The sequence below is a fragment of the Drosophila yakuba genome, chromosome 3L (assembly GCF_016746365.2).
Source record: "Drosophila yakuba strain Tai18E2 chromosome 3L, Prin_Dyak_Tai18E2_2.1, whole genome shotgun sequence".
In the NCBI taxonomy this organism is placed as follows: domain Eukaryota; kingdom Metazoa; phylum Arthropoda; class Insecta; order Diptera; family Drosophilidae; genus Drosophila; species Drosophila yakuba.
In genome coordinates this window covers 20,093,723-20,112,863 of record NC_052529.2, presented here as the reverse complement: position 1 = coordinate 20,112,863, position 19,141 = coordinate 20,093,723, and the positions used below count along the sequence as shown (strand labels likewise).

The window sequence follows — 19,141 nt, the reverse complement described above, 5'->3', positions numbered from 1 at the left end:
TGTTAAATGTGTTTATTCCTACACTTATATGTGGCCACAAAAAGTTACCAATATATATATTAAAAATGTCTATCTTATGGATAGTTCGTTATTCTTAAAATATGAAGAAAAATAAATATTTAAAAAAAAAAATAGCCAAAAAGGCTAGAAAAGTTTGATGACGAAAAATAGATTGGCAGGCCGAAATCCTCTGGTATTTTTCAGTATTTTCCAAAGGTGGCATCGCTCCGGCAACTAAATCAAAACAAATGACATCGCCGTCAGCGTGTGGCAACGCTTCGCCCGTCCGATTTTTCTTCCTTTGCGACCAGGAGCTTTTCTGCAGCAGTTTCCTCCGAAACTTACGCCCGTGCAGATTTATGGCCGGAAAATCATAGTACGGAAAATTCGATTTTCCAACTTTTCAGAGTCTGTGTGTGTGTGTTTGGTGTGTGTACAGATTTTCAACTTTTCAGCTTGGTTAAGCGGTGAAAAAAGAATAAATCAACAACAACACAAGCGCGCGCCCGCCTCTCTTTTCGCGTTTTTGTGCGTGTGTGCGTGAGAGTGAGTGTGATAATTATGGCAAAAGTGGCATAAAAATTATGATAGCGGAATTCCCACGGCCGACGACGAATGTGAATTGGGAAAATCGAAAAAGCAGGCAAAGCCAGGAGGCGGTTAAATCTCCGAGCGAGTGCTGCAAATCGATCAGCTGTGACGTCGACGTAGGCAGAAAGTTTGGCCAAAAGAAAAGGTCAAACAAGCAGCAGCGACAACAACAACTGCAGGCGGAAAAGGAAGAAGAGACGAACAAGAAGCTCTATGAAAAGCAAGGGGTAAAGGATAAGAAGAGTAAGAAGAAGCCACCAGAAAAGGAGGATAAAACGAAAAAGCAAGAGGAAAGGGAATATAACAAGAAGAAGAAGCAGATTCAGCAGCAAAGGGCAAATAATAAGAAGAAGCAGCGGCATCAGCATCCCCGTGTACATAGGAAAAAAAACCTTGTCTTATTTTTAGATTATTTACGCCAGCTTATTGCCGTCGAAATCGAAATTGTCGCTGTCGAATCAGCCGGCTGCTGTGACGTCAGAGGAGGAGGCTGTCATCACGCTAACGGTAAATACGCCGCCCATAACGGCACTTGGAGCCATTTCGAGCATAAAACCAAAATTTATGCTCTATATCGTCACCTGGAGATCGGTGGCCCGCTCGAACAAGTGCAACAGCAACAGCAGCTGAGAGTCGGCCCACTTAAGACCCGGCTGCGCTTCGAGATGCTCTTCGCCGAGCCACCGCCACCGCCCGCCCAAGGCCACGCTCCCACCACCCACGGTCACGATCACGATCATGCGCCCGATGATATGTCGGATGCGCCACCTGGCGCCGAGTCGGTGATCCCAATGCTGCAGGATCAGCAAAACGGCGAGCTTATGGCAGGTGAGTCTAATATTAGTCTAAGATTAATATCGTTATTAGAAAGCTTAGCTACCAAAGTACAAAATTAGAAGGGTTTATTTTCACAAAGATTACATATTTCTCTTGGAATTTGTTAGATTGGTTTTATAAATTTACACTTACACAAAGTTTTAAAAGCTCATCTGAAAATACAGTTTGTTATGTATGCTATAAAAATTGTATTATATCAAAACCCTATGACAAATCGTGAGTGATTTATGTATATGTTTTTATTATTCATACCATTTTTCTATACTCAAAAGAGTATACTAGGCTGTAGTTCCTAGTAGAAGGAAGCATTGTCTATAAAAAATGTATGTTCTTCATCACTAGCCAAGTCGATCGGAAAAACATTATGGCCCAAACTGCAAAAAGCTGTCACGTCCACATTTTTACATGTGTTTTTTGGTTATGTGTTTAAGTCTACTTCTTTCCCCCCAATTTACACTTCTTAGCAACAAATTGAGAATTCTTTTCTTGCTGCACTCTATAGCTGTGTAATGGATATGTGTTAAAAACTTGACTATAGCGCTTTTTCTCGTTTTGGTATACATATATTTTATACTTACAAATATTATCATACAATTTTTTTAAAAAGTTCGAGAGAAGTTTTTGCTTTGCCACTATTTATTCACAGTCTTATCGCAATTTTAAATATTCAACCATATTTTATGGCACGACCATATATTAGAAATTTGTTTTTGTTTACCGTTAAAGTTGATTTTAAATTCAAGACAAACTTTGAATGTATTTAGTAGTTTGTTGCGCTACTTTTTAGTTTGGGAATCTTATGTTTTTATTTCAGTAACAAGAGAGGAATATTTTTTTATTATTATTATTTGGCATTAATGTTAAAAAAAAATAGATTTATTTAGAATCGGTAATGAATTTTATCATAATTTTATCCCCTTTTCGAGTACTACGTTTTTTTGAGTGCATCAATAACTATATTTGCTTTAAGACTGAGGCGTGTAAATTGAATTTTAAGCTGGAGTTGTTAGGCTATTCTGGCGATAGCCAGTTCGCGGACAGAACACTTATAATGGCGCAGTTGAAGTTTCTGAGACCCCTTGTAAAATTGTTGGTCAATCGTCCCGGAATCGGAAAAGCCAGTGTTTGGCACGCGGTGATTGTTACGTTTATGCACTACTTTTCCTGGGGTCTTCTGACCGTGCCCTTCATCGAAAAACTCTCGTTATCCTTTGGAAATCACGTCCTTCTCGCCGATGGACTGGTTTACGGAGTTAGAGGAATCCTGGGATTTGTGACTACACCTGTGATGGGCGCCATTTCTGATTTCCGTGGCCGAAAAGTGGTGATGTTGCTGGCCGTGGCAACCACTTACGCGCCGATTCCATTCATGATGTTGAAGAGTTGGTGGTTCTTCGCCATACTCACCGTGAGCTCCATCTGTGGGAACACTTACTCGGCTTCACTGGCCTATGTGGCGGATGTGACCAGTGTGGAGCATCGTTCAAAAGGATATGGCATTGTGGCGGCCAGTTTTGGTGCTGGAATAGCTTTTTCCCCATCGTTGGGGAACTATTTGATGAAATCGTTCGGGTCCGGATCAGTTATTTTGATTGCTACCATCACTGGGTTGATCAATATCTTGTTTATCATATATGCAGTGCCAGAGAGTTTGGTTTTAAAGGAAAAAAAGGTTATGCTGGATGAAATTAATGATAACCAAGTGGATGACAAGAATTCAAAGGAAAAGAAAGAGATCTTAAATGGAAAACAAAAGTTGAATGATAATGTTTTAGCGAACAAATCCAAATACAATCCCTCACAGAATCTAGTCAGCAATAAAGAGCAGAACCAAGAGATCAACAAAGAAGAAGAAAACGTACAGAATGATTTAACTGAAATGGAGAAAAGTGATAATGGCACCTTAAACACCTCCGATCTTTGGGAAGGGCTGCGTAAAAGCCGTAAGGATAAGAACTTGCTCGTGATATATCTCATAATATTCCTGTCCATTTGGCCCTTTGCGGGAGTGGATTCTACTGCGCCAGTATATCTGAAAACTAATATGGGATTTGAATATGAGGAGGTCTCCATGATGTTGGGACTACTGTCTGTGCTGGCGATCACATCCAATCTTCTCCTGGGTTACATTATGAAAATAGTAGGGGCCAAGTGGTCCATCCGACTGGGATTACTACTCCTGCTATCGCAGCTGCTATTCTTCGTCTTTGGAACTCATCATTGGATGTACTGGTTAAGCAGTATTTTGGCCGCCATGGCAACAATTATTCCCGCTGCCAGTAATGCGGTGGCTTCCATCTATGCCAGTCCCGAAAATCTAGGGGCTGTTCTGGGTATTATCTCTGGAATCGAGTGCCTGAGCGAGGGTTTGGGACCAGCCTTTTTCGGAGTACTCTTCTTCATTTTCCAGGATGATTCGGAGAATAATCTCAAAGTTAATTCACCAATTCCAATGCCCTTTGTCATAAGTGCCATCGCCGTATTCGTGGCCATCGTCTTGACAGGTTTTATTAAAATGGAAACTGTTGAAAAGGAACCATTGATCTACAAGATCTTAGACGACGCCACCGAGGATGAGCTAGAACCACTTACGAAAACAACATTTGAAGATGAAAATATTTTTGGCTATGTAAAACTCGAGATAGATGACTACTATGATTCAGATTGTAGAGAACGTAGCTTTAAATAATTGTAATTTAATTAAATGTTATATAAGTTTTCCACAGAATTTTCACTTTTTATGTATTCAACCAACCAAAACTCGAAATTTTTGGATTTGAGGCTGATATCGAATTTATGGAACCTCTTAATGATATTAAAACAAGTAACGATGGCACATACAATTGTTTTGATATTAACTTTTTGGTCGAACTTTCATTATACCCGTTACTCGTAGAGTAAAAGGGTATACTAGATTCGTTGAAAAGTATGTAACAGGAAGAAGGAAGCGTTTCCGACCATATAAAAATATATAGTATACATATATATTCTTGATCAGGATCAATATCCAAGTCAATCTGGCCATGACCGTCCGTATGAACGTCGAGATATCAGGAACTATGAAAGCTAGAAAAATTCACCCTGCAGACTCCAGAAACATAGAAACTTTTGAAAAATGTTTTGATATTTTTTATTAGTATTGTAAATGTTTATTCATTTACAGAAAAACTTTTTGCCACGCCCTCCATAGCGCCTACTGACAGTCCAAAACTGCCACGCCCACACATCTGAAAAATGTTTTGATATTGTTTTTCTTTTTTGTTAGTCTGGTAAATTTCTATCGAAAAAAAATCTTTTTGCCACGCCCACTCTACAAACGCCCCACAAACTGCCAAAGACAGTGTTAAAATTTCTCCTTCGCACTTCCACTAGCTCAGTAACGGGTATCAAATAGTCGGGGAACTCAGCTCAAAGAAGCTGGGTCCGCAAAAATCGAATTTTTGAAATTTGAAAGTTGGAATCGTTTGCCCATCGTTTGCCCATGTTTGCCCACCAATTAGTTTTTTTTGCCCACGTCCAGTTTTCAAGATATGAAATTTCGAAAATTTTCGAAAATTTTCGAACTTCAAAAAGTTGAGTTTTTTGAACTTTTTTTTTTTTAAATCGCAATAACTTCGTTTGCCCACGTTTGCCCACCCTTTAGAATTTTGAAAAAACTTTTAATTTAGAAAATATAAGCACTTAAAGAATTAAGCATTTTCCATACCCCAAAACTAAAAATTTTCAAACAATATCGTTTGCCCACCCTCTAAAAATGCTTATTATCGTTTGCCCACCCATTAAAAATTGTTTTTTTCGTTTGCCCACCCTTAAAAAAAAATAAAAACGTTTGCCCACCTCTTAAAACTAAATATTTTAAAACAAAATCGTTTGCCCACCCTCTAAAAATGCTTTTTATCGTTTGCCCACCCTTTAAAAATTGTTTTTTTCGTTTGCCCACCCTTAAAAAAAAATAAAAACGTTTGCCCACCTCTTAAAACTAAATATTTTAAAACAAAATCGTTTGCCCACCCTCTAAAAATGCTTTTTATCGTTTGCCCACCCTTTAAAAATTGTTTTTTTCGTTTGCCCACCCTTAAAAAATTATTTTTTTGTCCACGACTTAAAGGTATATTTTTTAACAATAATTATTTTGTACACGCTGAAATCTTTTTCTATCTCTTTCTTACTCCTAAGAAACGATCAAAGGCCAGAGGTGTTGTTGCATATAACCAACATATACATACATATAAATAAAACACACATACACATTTTCGGTTCTGCTATCTGCACTGAAAAAATCAAGTTGAAAAAAAAATAAAAATACATAGTTTTAATGCTTTTGAAAACTCCAAATTATGTTGGATAACAATATGGTAAAGCAAACACAATTGTTATTTTTTTCTGGGTTGTATGTATGTATGTAAACCAATTTGCTTGCAACGAAACATACGACTGATTTTTAGCTAAGTAGCTTTTCGGTCGGACATCGAAGTAACGTTAAGCATATGAAATTGTTGTTGCTCAGCATAAGGAACTAGTGAAGAATAAGCAGAATACACCATAATGTTTTTGTAATATGTACGTATGTACGTATGTATCTATTGTCAATGCGGCAAGTACCACGTGTGCGTGTGAATTGGCGCCACAGCTTACTGAAAGTAATTTTTAATTAAAAATATTTTTTTTAAAGGGTGGGCAAACGATAAAAAGCATTTTTAGAGGGTGGGCAAACGATTTTGTTTTAAAATATTTAGTTTTAAGAGGTGGGCAAACGTTTTTATTTTTTTTTAAGGGTGGGCAAACGAAAAAAACAATTTTTAAAGGGTGGGCAAACGATAAAAAGCATTTTTAGAGGGTGGGCAAACGATTTTGTTTTAAAATATTTAGTTTTAAGAGGTGGGCAAACGTTTTTATTTTTTTTTAAGGGTGGGCAAACGAAAAAAACAATTTTTAATGGGTGGGCAAACGATAATAAGCATTTTTAGAGGGTGGGCAAACGATATTGTTTGAAAATTTTTAGTTTTGGGGTATGGAAAATGCTTAATTCTTTAAGTGCTTATATTTTCTAAATTAAAAGTTTTTTCAAAATTCTAAAGGGTGGGCAAACGAAGTTATTGCGATTTAAAAAAAAAAAAGTTCAAAAAACTCAACTTTTTGAAGTTCGAAAATTTTCGAAAATTTTCGAAATTTCATATCTTGAAAACTGGACGTGGGCAAAAAAAACTAATTGGTGGGCAAACATGGGCAAACGATGGGCAAACGATTCCAACTTTCAAATTTCAAAAATTCGATTTTTGCGGACCCAGCTTCTTTGAGCTGGGGAACTCGAGTATAGCGTTCTCTCTTGTTTTGCACTTGACTTAATAAATACTGCTAGTAAAAATGGGATCAAACGATTAAAAACAAATTTTTTGAATCAAGTGGTTATTTTTTCGAAAATGTCAAATAGCGAATTCTCAAAGTAATTTCAAAAAAAATAAAAGGGTGCCAATGGTGGTCAAGTAATTGGAAGAAAAAAAGTTTGAAAAAGTCTACTTTTTTTACCTAAAAATGGCAAAAATTGAACCAATTATATTTCCAAATAACTTATAACCTTATTCAAAAAGGTCGGCAATGGTGGTCAAATGGAGGTCAAACGATTAAAGGAATAAAAGCCAATTCTTAAAGTGATATGAAATCGAGAAGGTCGTGTATCTTCCTTTGTTGACACAAAAAACAGAAGACCAAACTACTAGAAAGAAGTTTAAATACCTTTGGATTTGTTTCAAACGGTAATATTTTTGAAACTTGTAATAAAAAAAAACTAAAGGTTTTATAGCGATAAAGGGGTCACTGATAAAATATATAAAAATTTTCTCGGCACAGCTTCTTTAAGCTCTATGCAGGAATTGTTCGCATAAGTTTGATATCACCATTTATATCTTGAAAATTATAAGCTTCGGAAAATTACTGAATACAGCTACGTGCTATGTGTATATTAAGAGGGAGAGAGAATCTGAAGATCACGAAAATGTAAAGGGCTATGCAGTTTTAAGTTTTAAAATAAATCATTTAAATTGTTTTCAAATGTGAGAAAAAGCTAATTGTATTTCCATACATTTTGATTTGTGGCATTAGGACAAAAACAACATAAAAGCTACGATAGCATTTAAAGACACCATAATGGAATTTGTAACGACTAATGGAACAGGTTTTATCTTAAAGGGCTTTGACAGTATACAACATGGCTATAAAGCAGTTTTCGCGCTAATCCTGCGAGTTTTTCAAAAGTCCACACAGAGTCTATCTTGCATTTTGTGAATCGTTTAAAAAGGCATTTGACTGCGCTCATTAAAATTTATTGTTAAAAAGGGTTTGTTGTTCTTAATAGGGGAAAAGGAATATTTTTTTTTAAAAAGTCCATACAGAGTCTATCTCGCATTTTGTGAATCGTTTAAAAAAGCATTTGACTGCGCTCATTAAAATTTATTGGTATAAAGGGTTTGTTGTTCTTAATAGGGGAAAAGAACATTTTTTTTATTAGATTTGTAACTTTAATCAATATGACAAATACATTTTGGCTATGTCTTAACGCCAAAATGATTTTTTCATTTTATTACATATTTGTTGTGCCATTTATTATCGATATGCCAAAAACCCTTTAACCACGCTCACTTTACTCCGAAAACAGCCCAAAACTGTCTCGGCTACACATTACGCCAGCTGATTAACAGGTATCTGATAGTCGGGAAACTCGACTACATCGTTTTCTTTAGTTTTGTTATATAAATAATACTTATATACTTATATGCTCATATAATGTACTGAAGATCGGATATTCTTATACATTTGAAAGCAGGTTTTGCTTTAGGAAAATGACACAATTTATTCACAGTCATACGGCATTTTCTTATTTTAAGGCACGAAAATATGTTAAAAACCTGTTTATGGTTTACAATTAAAACGTTTCTGGAGATTTTGACTTTAAATTTAAGATATATTTATGTAAATTCAGTATATTGCGCTACTTTTTTGTTTCAAGTACTAGTTTATGTTACTTGTAAATTGGGAGCTATGTTTTTATTCTCACTATCAAGAGAAGGAACTGATATTACTATTAGCTGGGAAATAGATAAATAAATAGTTTAATAGATTCTTCAAAGTTGAATAAATTTTTTTGAAGTGTAGCTTAAATATATATTTTATTTTAAATATATTTTTTTGAAAAGACAAAATATCCCCATTTCGATTATCATGTTTTTTCCAGTGCAGCAATAACTATATTTGCTATAAGACTGAGATGTGTAATTTGAATTCTAAACTGGAGTTGTCAGGCTATTCTGGCGATAGCCAGTTCGCGGACAGAACACTTATAATGGCGCAGTTGAAGTTTCTGAGACCCCTTGTAAAATTGTTGGTCAATCGTCCCGGAATCGGAAAAGCCAGTGTTTGGCACGCGGTGATTGTTACGTTTATGCACTACTTTTCCTGGGGTCTTCTGACCGTGCCCTTCATCGAAAAACTCTCGTTATCCTTTGGAAATCACGTCCTTCTCGCCGATGGACTGGTTTACGGAGTTAGAGGAATCCTGGGATTTGTGACTACACCTGTGATGGGCGCCATTTCTGATTTCCGTGGCCGAAAAGTGGTGATGTTGCTGGCCGTGGCAACCACTTACGCGCCGATTCCATTCATGATGTTGAAGAGTTGGTGGTTCTTCGCCATACTTACCGTGAGCTCCATCTGTGGGAACACTTACTCGGCTTCACTGGCCTATGTGGCGGATGTGACCAGTGTGCAGCATCGTTCAAAAGGATATGGCATTGTGGCGGCCAGTTTTGGTGCTGGAATAGCTTTTTCCCCATCGTTGGGGAACTATTTGATGAAATCGTTCGGGTCCGGATCAGTTATTTTGATTGCTACCATCACTGGGTTGATCAATATCTTGTTTATCATATATGCAGTGCCAGAGAGTTTGGTTTTAAAGGAAAAAAAGGTTATGCTGGATGAAATTAATGATAACCAAGTGGATGACAAGAATGTGGACTTACATTCAAAGGAAAAGAAAGAGATCTTAAATGGAAAACAAAAGTTGAATGATAATGTTTTAGCGAACAAATCCAAATACAATCCCTCACAGAATCTAGTCAGCAATAAAGAGCAGAACCAAGAGATCAACAAAGAAGAAGAAAACGTACAGAATGATTTAACTGAAATGGAGAAAAGTGATAATGGCACCTTAAACACCTCCGATCTTTGGGAAGGGCTGCGTAAAAGCCGTAAGGATAGGAACCTGCTCGTAATATACCTCATAGCATTCCTGTCCATTTGGCCCTTTGCGGGAGTGGATTCTACTGCTCCAGTATATCTGAAAACTAATATGGGATTTGAATATGAGGAGGTCTCCATGATGTTGGGACTACTGTCTGTGCTGGCGATCACATCCAATCTTCTCCTGGGTTACATTATGAACATAGTAGGGGCCAAGTGGTCCATCCGACTGGGATTACTACTCCTGCTATCGCAGCTGCTATTCTTCGTCTTTGGAACTCATCATTGGATGTACTGGTTAAGCAGTATTTTGGCCGCCATGGCAACAATTATTCCCGCTGCCAGTAATGCGGTGGCTTCCATCTATGCCAGTCCCGAAAATCTAGGGGCTGTTCTGGGTATTATCTCTGGAATCGAGTGCTTGAGCGAAGGTGTGGGTCCTGCCTTTTTCGGATTACTCTTCTTCCTTTCCGAGGATGATTCGCAGAAGAATCTCAAAGTTAATTCACCAATTCCATTGCCTTACATCATAGGTGCCATTAGTGTACTTGTGGCAGTTGTCTTGAGCGGTTTCATTCAAAAGGCTAATCTTAAAAAGGAAGAAGCTGGAACCGATAACAAAAACAATCTTTAAATGTGATAAAATATGGATATTATGAATTGTATCGTACTTTAGTTTGTAGAGAACGTAGATTTAAGTAATTTTCACTTTAATTAAAGTCCAACCAATCTAAACTCGATACTTTTGGGCTTGCGGCAAATAACGACTGTTTAAAGATTTAGAAAACTTCAAGCTTTTTGCCTATTTAAGACCTAGTGTAGCATTAACTATTGTATCCCCACTTAAACATTTAGCTACGCTGAAAGACCGTACACATATTGTTTTTAGTTTAATTTTCTATATCTATAACTTAGTATTCTCTATTGTGTACTCCCAAGGTATACATATGTTCAAGATCGGTCTGAATCGGTTACTCGTATCGCTGGCCTCCATTTCGGGAATTGGAAAGCCAAGAGTTAGACACATATTGGTAGTTGTTTTTCTGGAACACTTCGCCTGGGGCCTTCTGACAATGCCTATGATAGCCACCTTAAAGGAAACCTTCCCCGACCACACGTTCCTAATGAACGGATTAGTCATGGGTGTCAAGGGAATACTCTCGTTTCTATCGGCGCCCCTGATCGGAGCTTTATCGGATATGTATGGGCGGAAAGTGCTGCTCCTTATAACAGTGATCTTCACTTGCTTACCAATCCCCATGATGACCATCGATAACTGGTGGTTCTTTGTGATCAGTTCGACTAGTGGAGTTTTGGGCGTTAGCTTCTCGGTGGTTTTTGCCTATGTAGCGGATGTCACCACAAAGGACGAGCGCTCTAGATCCTATGGATTGGTATCGGCCACCTTTGCTGCCAGTTTGGTGATCGCCCCATTTTTGGGCAATCTCATTATGGATCTTTACGGAATTAATACTGTGGTCTTAGTAGCGACTTTGGTCTCCACAACAAACGTGATGTTTGTACTTGTGGCTGTTCCCGAAAGTTTACTAAAAAACGTTAGATCCACTGGATTGAGCTGGAAACAAGCTGATCCTTTTCTAGCACTACGAAGAGTGGGTTCGGATCCCAATATCCTGCTATTGTGCATAGTGGTATTTATGTTTCTACTGCCCGAAGCTGGGGAATATTCCAGTGTGCCAGCCTATCTAAAACTAACAATGGGATTTGATTTTAAGGAACTCTCCACGTTGGTGGCTTTAATGGCTATATTAAGCATTTCGATAAACTTGACTTTGGGATCTATAGTGAAAACATTGGGTGCCAAGAAAGTTATAATACTGGGATTACTTCTGGAACTGCTGCAACTAATACTGTACGCCACAGGACACGAAAAGTGGCAAATGTGGCTAGCTGGCAATGTAGCTGCCCTGAGTTCCATCACTTTTCCGGCAGTGAGTTTCTATGTATCGCTCTACACGGATGACGAAACTCAGGGAGCAGTTCAGGGAATGATCACGGGAATGTCGGGACTATGCAGTGGACTTGGACCCGCCCTGTTTGGTATCGTATTCTACTTATCCGACATGGATTTGAGCGAGGATCGGATTTTGATACGGAGTGTAAGTGGAGATCGCACAGTGGCCGGTCCCTTTATGCTTGGAGCTATCTCTGTGTTTATTGGCATTCTGTTGGCATTGTATATCCCAGATGAAAAGGTTTCCAAGGAAAAGAGAGGGGAATTTTCCGCCCTAAAGTATATCATTGAAATGGAGGAGGCGTCCATTTTATAGTTTAAACAAATATGTATTTAGATAACTTGTTTACTTAAAATTGGTAGTTACAAAAACTTTATTTATAAGGCGTTAAAATAAATAAATTGTATAACATAAATAAACATTTAGTTTTGAGTCTACTTATGCAAGCTATAAACTGAATTAAGCTCATATTCAATTTCTTACATTTCTTTTGTGCTTAAAGATGAGGAAAATAGTTGTGCGTTTGTGATTTAGTGGGTTAAAGTTTAAACGCTATGTCGATCGTTGTCTTTATTTAATCAGCCACTTTAGCGCAGCCTCTCAGTCGACGACCGCATCTGTTTATTTTGGTTTTTGTTTTCTAATTTCCTTGGCATTACCCTGCTATTTATTTATAAATTTTGATTTTGCTCTTCTTATTTGTTTAGAAGCAGAAAATTCACAACAGTTTGTTGACTCTTACGCAACAGTCTGGCTTTTTGTTTGTTGTGCCCATCCACTTTGTCCAATCAGTAGCAAAGAAATTGCCAAAAGATAATTTATTAACAACAATTGCAGAAACCCAAAAATAGACCAAGCTGCCCTGAAGTCCCACGTATATTTCCCCATCACCTGTTTGGCAGATGTATTCCCTCATTTTTTTTTCTTTTTTTTTTTGGTTTTGTTCAAACACAGACAAAGCCAAAAACTTTCCATTTGAAAAAGCGAGAATCCCATTAAATTTGTACGTATGCAAAGCTAACCAAAGCGAGCCATAAAGTTCAGAAAATAGTGTGATTATACTGAAACACGTGCAGGCAAAAGCGATTCTCTTACTCTCTTAGAGACCTGAAAATATGGGGAGAATATGAGAAAGAGTCTCACTGGCGTCGGCTGGGTAAATATTATTTAGCAAACGAGCAGGAGCGGATTGAGTTGAATTAGGGTGCTGAAGAGGGTGTTCAAAGGTACAACTTTGTAGTTCAATAGGATCTATAAAAATTGAATTATCTTGTTAGGTAATTATTTTGACTATCTCGTTGGGCATCATATGATCTGATCTGATTATGATCTATGCATAAATTAATGCATAAATTGACCCAATAAATTAACGAGAGCTTTGTAGAAGCATTAGTTGATCTTGTTTAAAAAATATTAGATATAAACAGGTTTTTTTGTATTTTAGCTTGGAGAAAATACCATTTAATGCCAAGCCATTTATGTAGCTCTCTTCAGAATAACCCGCCCGGTTGCAAAATTTCAGTGACACATAAGTTTTATCTCGCTATGTTGGATTTGTATCTCGCTTTTGTTGGCTGTCAAATAAATGCCTCCTTTTAGGTTTTTTCAGCCGCGTCTGGGTTTTCTGCCATTGGCCTTCAATTTCGATTCTTCGGCGAGCACTATCAACGCAACCAGTCATACAAATGTATGGAACATATGCTCACACAAATGCGGCAACCAGCCGCCTTGCACATGTACATAAAAAACGAAACTATTCCGTGATTCAGGAGAGAACTACTTTGTTGCTACACGGGGAGAAATATTGGGGTGGAAGCAACGGGTCGAAATCGATAAGCCTTGGCTTGATAAGACGTCTGTGCCCCCAGTCCCCCTCCCCATTTCACTACCTCTGCTAAATGCGATGCGAATTTCTATGGGTTTTAATTAGCATTGCGAATGTCTGATGACCGGGAAAACGGGGGAAACGTTAGTTACGACTTTAAAGCCACTTTCTGACTAATCCTACAAATGCTACTGTGCGCAATCCGCAGTCCGAGTCTGGAGCGTAGTATTATGTCACTAAACTGGCATCGGGCGTCTCTTATCAATTATCTTGGAGCAAATCGAAAATTAGGCGCGTTACCAGGCGGAGAAATCGGTAGCAGTTTTTCCCGCTGACCGATAACGCCTTGACCTTTTGCTATATATTCAATTTGGAGTATAGAATGGCCTCGAATCTGATGGAAATTTTATTTCCTCTTGCCACTGAACTTTGCCAATGTCGGCGAATTTATGCAAAAAAAAAAAAATATTTGGGTCTGGCTTCGACTTTTGCTTATGCTAAAAGAGAATCCACAAATTATGAGAGAGGTTGGAATACTCTTTAAAGAGGCTTGTTGACTTTAAAAAAGAATGAAAATAGAAAACGAATAGTTATAAAACGAAAGGCTGGGACTTCATAAAAAGCCAGTTCTTTCAGAGATTTAGTTAGTTTGCACACTAGAAAAGTTGAAATCCAATTTTGTTGAAATATTTATTTAAAAACAGATTATTATATCTATACTACCCATTTGTATTAGACACGTGAAAATATATAACTTGTCACTTTTTTATATACAAATTTAATCGTGATTAATTCTCACTTTTTTTGGCTGTTAATATGCTCGATATACAAAAGTAAAATTTAAAAGCTGAAGCTAGTGTATCCGTGGTGCGCTCTTCTCAAAGCCGATTGCCTTGTGATGGAGTGATAGGCGAACACGTGAGAGAGCGGGAGAAGAATGGGGCGAAGCATGGAACGCGATTACTGGGGCCCCTCTTTCTGCGCTTTAGTACTTCTCTTTCTGCCGGCTTTCCGAATCTCTCATGCAAAGAAGCCTTCATTTGGAAAGCTCACGTAGTGGAGATCGGATCGCATTAATTTCCCTGCTTAAAAGCCTGTAAATTCGAAAACATGTCCGTTTTTAAGTAACGATTGCTCACGCTTCTATTTATTACAGGCACCGCCAGCAACGTAGACCTAATGGAGGCCATGAAGAAACTGGATGCGGACCTGGTGGCCCTTTTCGCCACCGCTGCCTCCGCCGAGCCTCTTAAGATTAAGAAACAGCAGCAGGTCCTGTGGCCGGAAGCCGAGTCGGAGCAAATCGCCCAGGATTCGGAGGAGGTTGAGCTGGTGATGACGCCGGAGCTCTTCCGCAGCTGCAACGCCTTGCAGCTCCACTTGGAGGCACTGACATTGCAGCCGGAGGGAACCCAGCGCATGGAACTGGTTCAAAACGAAGTGCGACCCATTTTCACCGTGGAGTGCCAGCTGTCAGGGGATTTGATCAGGAAAGTGCCGCGCCAGCCGTTGTTCCACATCATGCAGTTCGAGTCGGAGAAGTTCCAGAGCCTCACCCAGTGCACCCGTTTCGGGCAAACGGCTCAGCGTCAGGTCGATATGGAGGAAAAGACCCTACAGGATCCGGAACAGAGTGCTGGCCATGTAGACATCACGGTTTGGTGGCGCGAACCCGGCACCTGTCTCAACGAAATGCTTGGCATGGGTCGCCTGGAACTCAGGGAGCTCTACAAGGCATCCCTGTTGGAGCAGTGCAAGTGCATTGCCATTCGGCGTCGCGACGTCCACCTGGGTAGCGTGTATTTAAAGATCAGTCTGCTCCAGAATTTAAATGCTAGCCCGGAGCAGCAGCAGCAACAGCAGCAGCAGCCGGGCCAAAAGAACGAAAGTGGAAACAAGGCAGCAGGTGAATATATATGACTAATGTCGTGTGGTCGCCAATCGCAAGAACCATTGATTCTTGGGCCCCCAAATCGAATACATCTGATACTAGCTGAACCACACGACTACAGCCACTACAACTACCAATTCTACCACCAACAAAAACAACAAATGCTATACCAATACCAAGTCTACACGAGCCGCCCACAACCACGCCCACGCCTCCTGCACTTACTTTATATATTATTGATTGCCGTTATCCAAGTGCTGCCCATCATTCTGTCAATAAATACTTTTCATTTTCAAAAAAGAAAGCAAAACAAAACAAAAAACAACCAACAAAATCAAAAACAAAAATCTGTTTCGTGTTTTATGTTTTCTCTATCCCAGCTATATTTTTAAATCATACATTTTGTTTTCCAACAGCTTTTGTTTGCGACCGCCAAGCACAGTGGGTTATGATTTTTCATAGGTTAGGATAATACTGAATATGGTATTATTACAGTATTAGGAAAACTAAAAAAATTGTTAACAAATTACATGAAATGAGTTTCGTAAGATACGCGGATGTAACATTAGTTAAAGTCTGTACTAAACATTTTTAAAGGATTTTTGAATTTTTTAACCAGGCACAATTATTTATTATTATATACATATATTTAAATAGTTGTATAAACGCTTTAAAAAGTAAATTTAAATTGCTTTGTCATAATTTTTCTAACTTTACCGGAATTCCGTTTCTTTGCATTGTTATCAAATGATCACTATTTCCTATAATTTGAATCACACATTGCGCAATCAGTCCACCGCTTAAGTTGCCTAATTATCTGCGAGATTTGAGATCCAGTTGGTCTATTTTTAGCCCAACCGATTCCAGTATCTGGCAAGTGGTCAGTTGTCCGCTTGTGGCGCACACGCTATTACCGATTTCACCCGGTTTTACCCGCTTGCCGGCGCAATCTCCCGTTCCGCTTGAATCGATTTCGTCTGTTGTCAAGGCGATAAGCACCGGATCGAAGATCGCCGCTGATTCAGTTCTTGAAGCTTGCTTAATTCGAAATTCGAATCTGCGGGTTCAAGGTCCGCTGGACGACTTTGAACTCTGATTAATGCCACATTGCATGGTCTACTATCTTAAGTTTAGACTATATTGCTAATCCCATTTGTGTTTTCAAAATTTCCAGCCAATTGCAACTCTAAGGCCGTTGTAACGCCCCCTCAGCCGCCGGCGCCGCCACCTACTCCTCCCCAAGCCACCAACAACAACAAAGCGATCTTGGAGTGCGTCAATTTCATGGCGGAGACCACTAAAGTCCGTCTTCTCAGGGGTTATCTCTACGCCGGGGAGCTGCGTCAATTAACGGCGGGTAATAAGACCGCCTGTCAGGAGCTATCGCTTCAGCCCTTCTGGCAGTCACAGCCACTTCTGGCCAAGATCAACGATGGAGGATCTTTCGAGCTGCAGGAGCAGTTTGCCATTATCAATGATGAGCGCTTCCTGCAGAGCGTCGAGCGGCAGCAGCTGGCCATGGAGCTGCGTCCCTTAGGTGGAGTCGTACGACTCCCCCTGCACCAGTTCTTCATCGCTTACAGAGACTCCAGTATCACAAATCACCTGTGCAAGGGAAAGGTGCGATTATAGTTTATTCAAACCTAAAGCTAAAACATATTACATTTTAAAAGGATAATTTTGTTTAAAATTCAAGTTCATTAAACTCATTAGTCTCCGAACCCGAAGATTATTAAAATGAATCTGAATATATCCCATTTACCTTTAAGTGGAATTTGTTGAATTAAGGCTGATGTTAATACGGAATTCACTGATTTTTTTTCTTGACTCGACTACAAAATTTTATTTTATGTCCTACAGCTGCCAGTGATTTCCATCGATGGCTGGGCACCCATTGTCAGTGCTGAGAACCAGACGCCTCTGGGTGAGCTCAAGGTCCTCTTGGCCGTTGGAAGTGAGTCGCAAATTGCTCAATTGAAGCAGCAGCGTGGCTTCGACTATGACAACAACCAAGTGCCGGCTCCAAGCAGGACCACAGACCTACTAGACATGCTTCAAAATGCCATCGCAGCTCCAACGGCGAGTATCTCAGCTCCAATGATGCCGCCGCCACCGGCTCCTCCAACGCCCAGTACCTTCAGCTTCCAATTGCGCATCGTGGGAGCTGCTGGACTGCCCCTAAATCCCGGCTATGGGAAATCCAAGAAGCAAGTCAAACGCCAGTCGGCAGCCAAGCGATTCCCGCCCAACGACCCTCCCAACACCTACGTAACCTTCCAGGCCATGAACTGCAATAGTCAGACCTACAAGTCACACGAAGGACTGGTCTATGCCACACCAGTTTTCCCTAGATCGACAAAGCCCCAATGGCTCAGCAAGTTTCGGGTGGACGTGAGCCGCGATTATCGCAGTAATGTAAGACTTTAAAGGACCTTTTCTAAGAGATCACCTGATACTTACCATTTTTCCTTTGCAGCCCCAGAAGCTTTTCATTCTAAAGCTGTGGAAGAAGGCAGTTGTTACCCAAAGCGGCATCACAGAACCTTCACCGCATGAAGATGCCATAATAGGATTTGCTGCACTTAATCTTAACCAGAAGCAAGCTGGCAGGGGCTTTCCCAGCGGATGGCATAACATAGTAGACTTTAATGGACGTGTGACTGGGGGAATCGAGGCGCACGTGGAGCCCATATCACCAAGTGTGGATACCGTGATTGATCAGTTCGAGAAGTCCATGGAACTGGGTCACTTGCAGTTGGGTCAGGCCATCAAGCGCAAGTACACAGAGCTGGAGGAAATATCGCAGAGATTGCGATCTCGGCTGGTGGATGTGACGGGGGAAAAGCTTAAGTTCCCGGAATTTGATGTTGAGTCCGCATTGGACAGTTGGCAACAGGAGGGAGATGACGATGATTTGGCGGAGGATTTTGAACGTTCCCTTCGTACTCCTACGCCCCCTGGGTCACCTACGCCCTCCACCAGCACCGCCGCACAAAATCTCAGAAACTCTAACGGCCAGGAATAGCCCAGGGCCAAAAGTCAGTTAAGCATGTTTTTTCCTCTCTCCGCATCTCGATGTTGTCTCTGATAATGGCTCAAATGGTAGCTATAGTTAACCATCTAGATGTAGGCTATATATATAATACGCGGATCTTAATCTGATATTATGCTGTACTTAAATTGGCATCCCAGTTTTGCCTCGATTCACCGTCTTAGGCTGTCTATATAGCATAAAATCAAAGCTAGCAACGATCACCCAGCGATCGTTTCATTGAGTTACAAATCGTCGATTGAATATTGTTTTAAGTCACGAGGATTTTCATCAGCAACCACACGGAAATATGTATTAGTTTCGGAACTGTGTTAATCACCTAAGTATTTAGACACTATTACCTAATACAAATTTAAATAAAATTACAAATGCTAAAGCAATTAAAATTTGTTTCAAACCCAATTACTTTCTGCATTTATAAAGGGCTGCAGTTTGGTTTTGTTGTCATTGCATTCACTTGGTAACTGATAACCACAATGCTAAATTGTTTACAAACTAAATCTATTAGCGCAATCTGATGAAATTCCCGCTAATGCTGACTCACTGCTGACTAACTTAAATATTAATGGCAAAATGCATAAACCTGTTGACAAATAAAGCCTTTCCCGCTTTATGTATAGGTAGTCAAAGTCCTTACTTATGTGAAACAGTTTGATAATGCAAAGAAATATCTAGCGATTAGTTGGTGCTCAAAACAACAGGCTGAAGAGCAGACCTGAGTTTTAAGCAGAAGATTT

The 19,141-nt window shown here is 39.6% G+C and overlaps 4 protein-coding genes across 7 annotated transcripts; all 4 read left to right on the top strand.

Moving 5' to 3' along the window:
- Nucleotides 1–259: 259 nt before the first annotated feature.
- Nucleotides 260–18,784, top strand: LOC6534765. 4 transcript variants are annotated; one of them, XM_015195336.3, is made up of 5 exons: nucleotides 295–1,419; nucleotides 14,618–15,367; nucleotides 16,527–16,972; nucleotides 17,213–17,767; nucleotides 17,829–18,784. In XM_015195336.3, the coding sequence occupies exons 1-5, from the start codon at nucleotides 585–587 to the stop codon at nucleotides 18,375–18,377; spliced, it is 3,135 nt and encodes a 1,044-aa protein (XP_015050822.2). In that variant the 5' UTR covers nucleotides 295–584; the 3' UTR covers nucleotides 18,378–18,784. The 4 variants fall into 4 exon arrangements, with proteins under 4 accessions (XP_015050823.1, XP_039229736.1, XP_015050822.2 ...); XM_002095404.4 differs by lacking the exon at nucleotides 295–1,419 and adding an exon at nucleotides 14,386–14,557; XM_015195337.3 differs by lacking the exon at nucleotides 14,618–15,367 and having other exon boundaries at nucleotides 260–376.
- On the top strand, nucleotides 2,387–4,264 carry LOC6534768 (hippocampus abundant transcript 1 protein). Its single transcript, XM_039373804.2, has one exon. It carries the CDS (start codon nucleotides 2,480–2,482, stop codon nucleotides 4,115–4,117), a length of 1,638 nt encoding a protein of 545 aa, XP_039229738.1. The 5' UTR covers nucleotides 2,387–2,479; the 3' UTR covers nucleotides 4,118–4,264.
- On the top strand, nucleotides 8,610–10,395 carry LOC6534767 (hippocampus abundant transcript 1 protein). Its single transcript, XM_002095406.4, has one exon. The coding sequence runs from the start codon at nucleotides 8,690–8,692 to the stop codon at nucleotides 10,292–10,294; it is 1,605 nt and encodes a 534-aa protein (XP_002095442.3). The 5' UTR covers nucleotides 8,610–8,689; the 3' UTR covers nucleotides 10,295–10,395.
- On the top strand, nucleotides 10,539–14,313 carry LOC6534766 (hippocampus abundant transcript 1 protein). Its single transcript, XM_002095405.3, has one exon. The coding sequence runs from the start codon at nucleotides 10,608–10,610 to the stop codon at nucleotides 11,949–11,951; it is 1,344 nt and encodes a 447-aa protein (XP_002095441.3). The 5' UTR covers nucleotides 10,539–10,607; the 3' UTR covers nucleotides 11,952–14,313.
- Nucleotides 18,785–19,141: the final 357 nt, after the last annotated feature.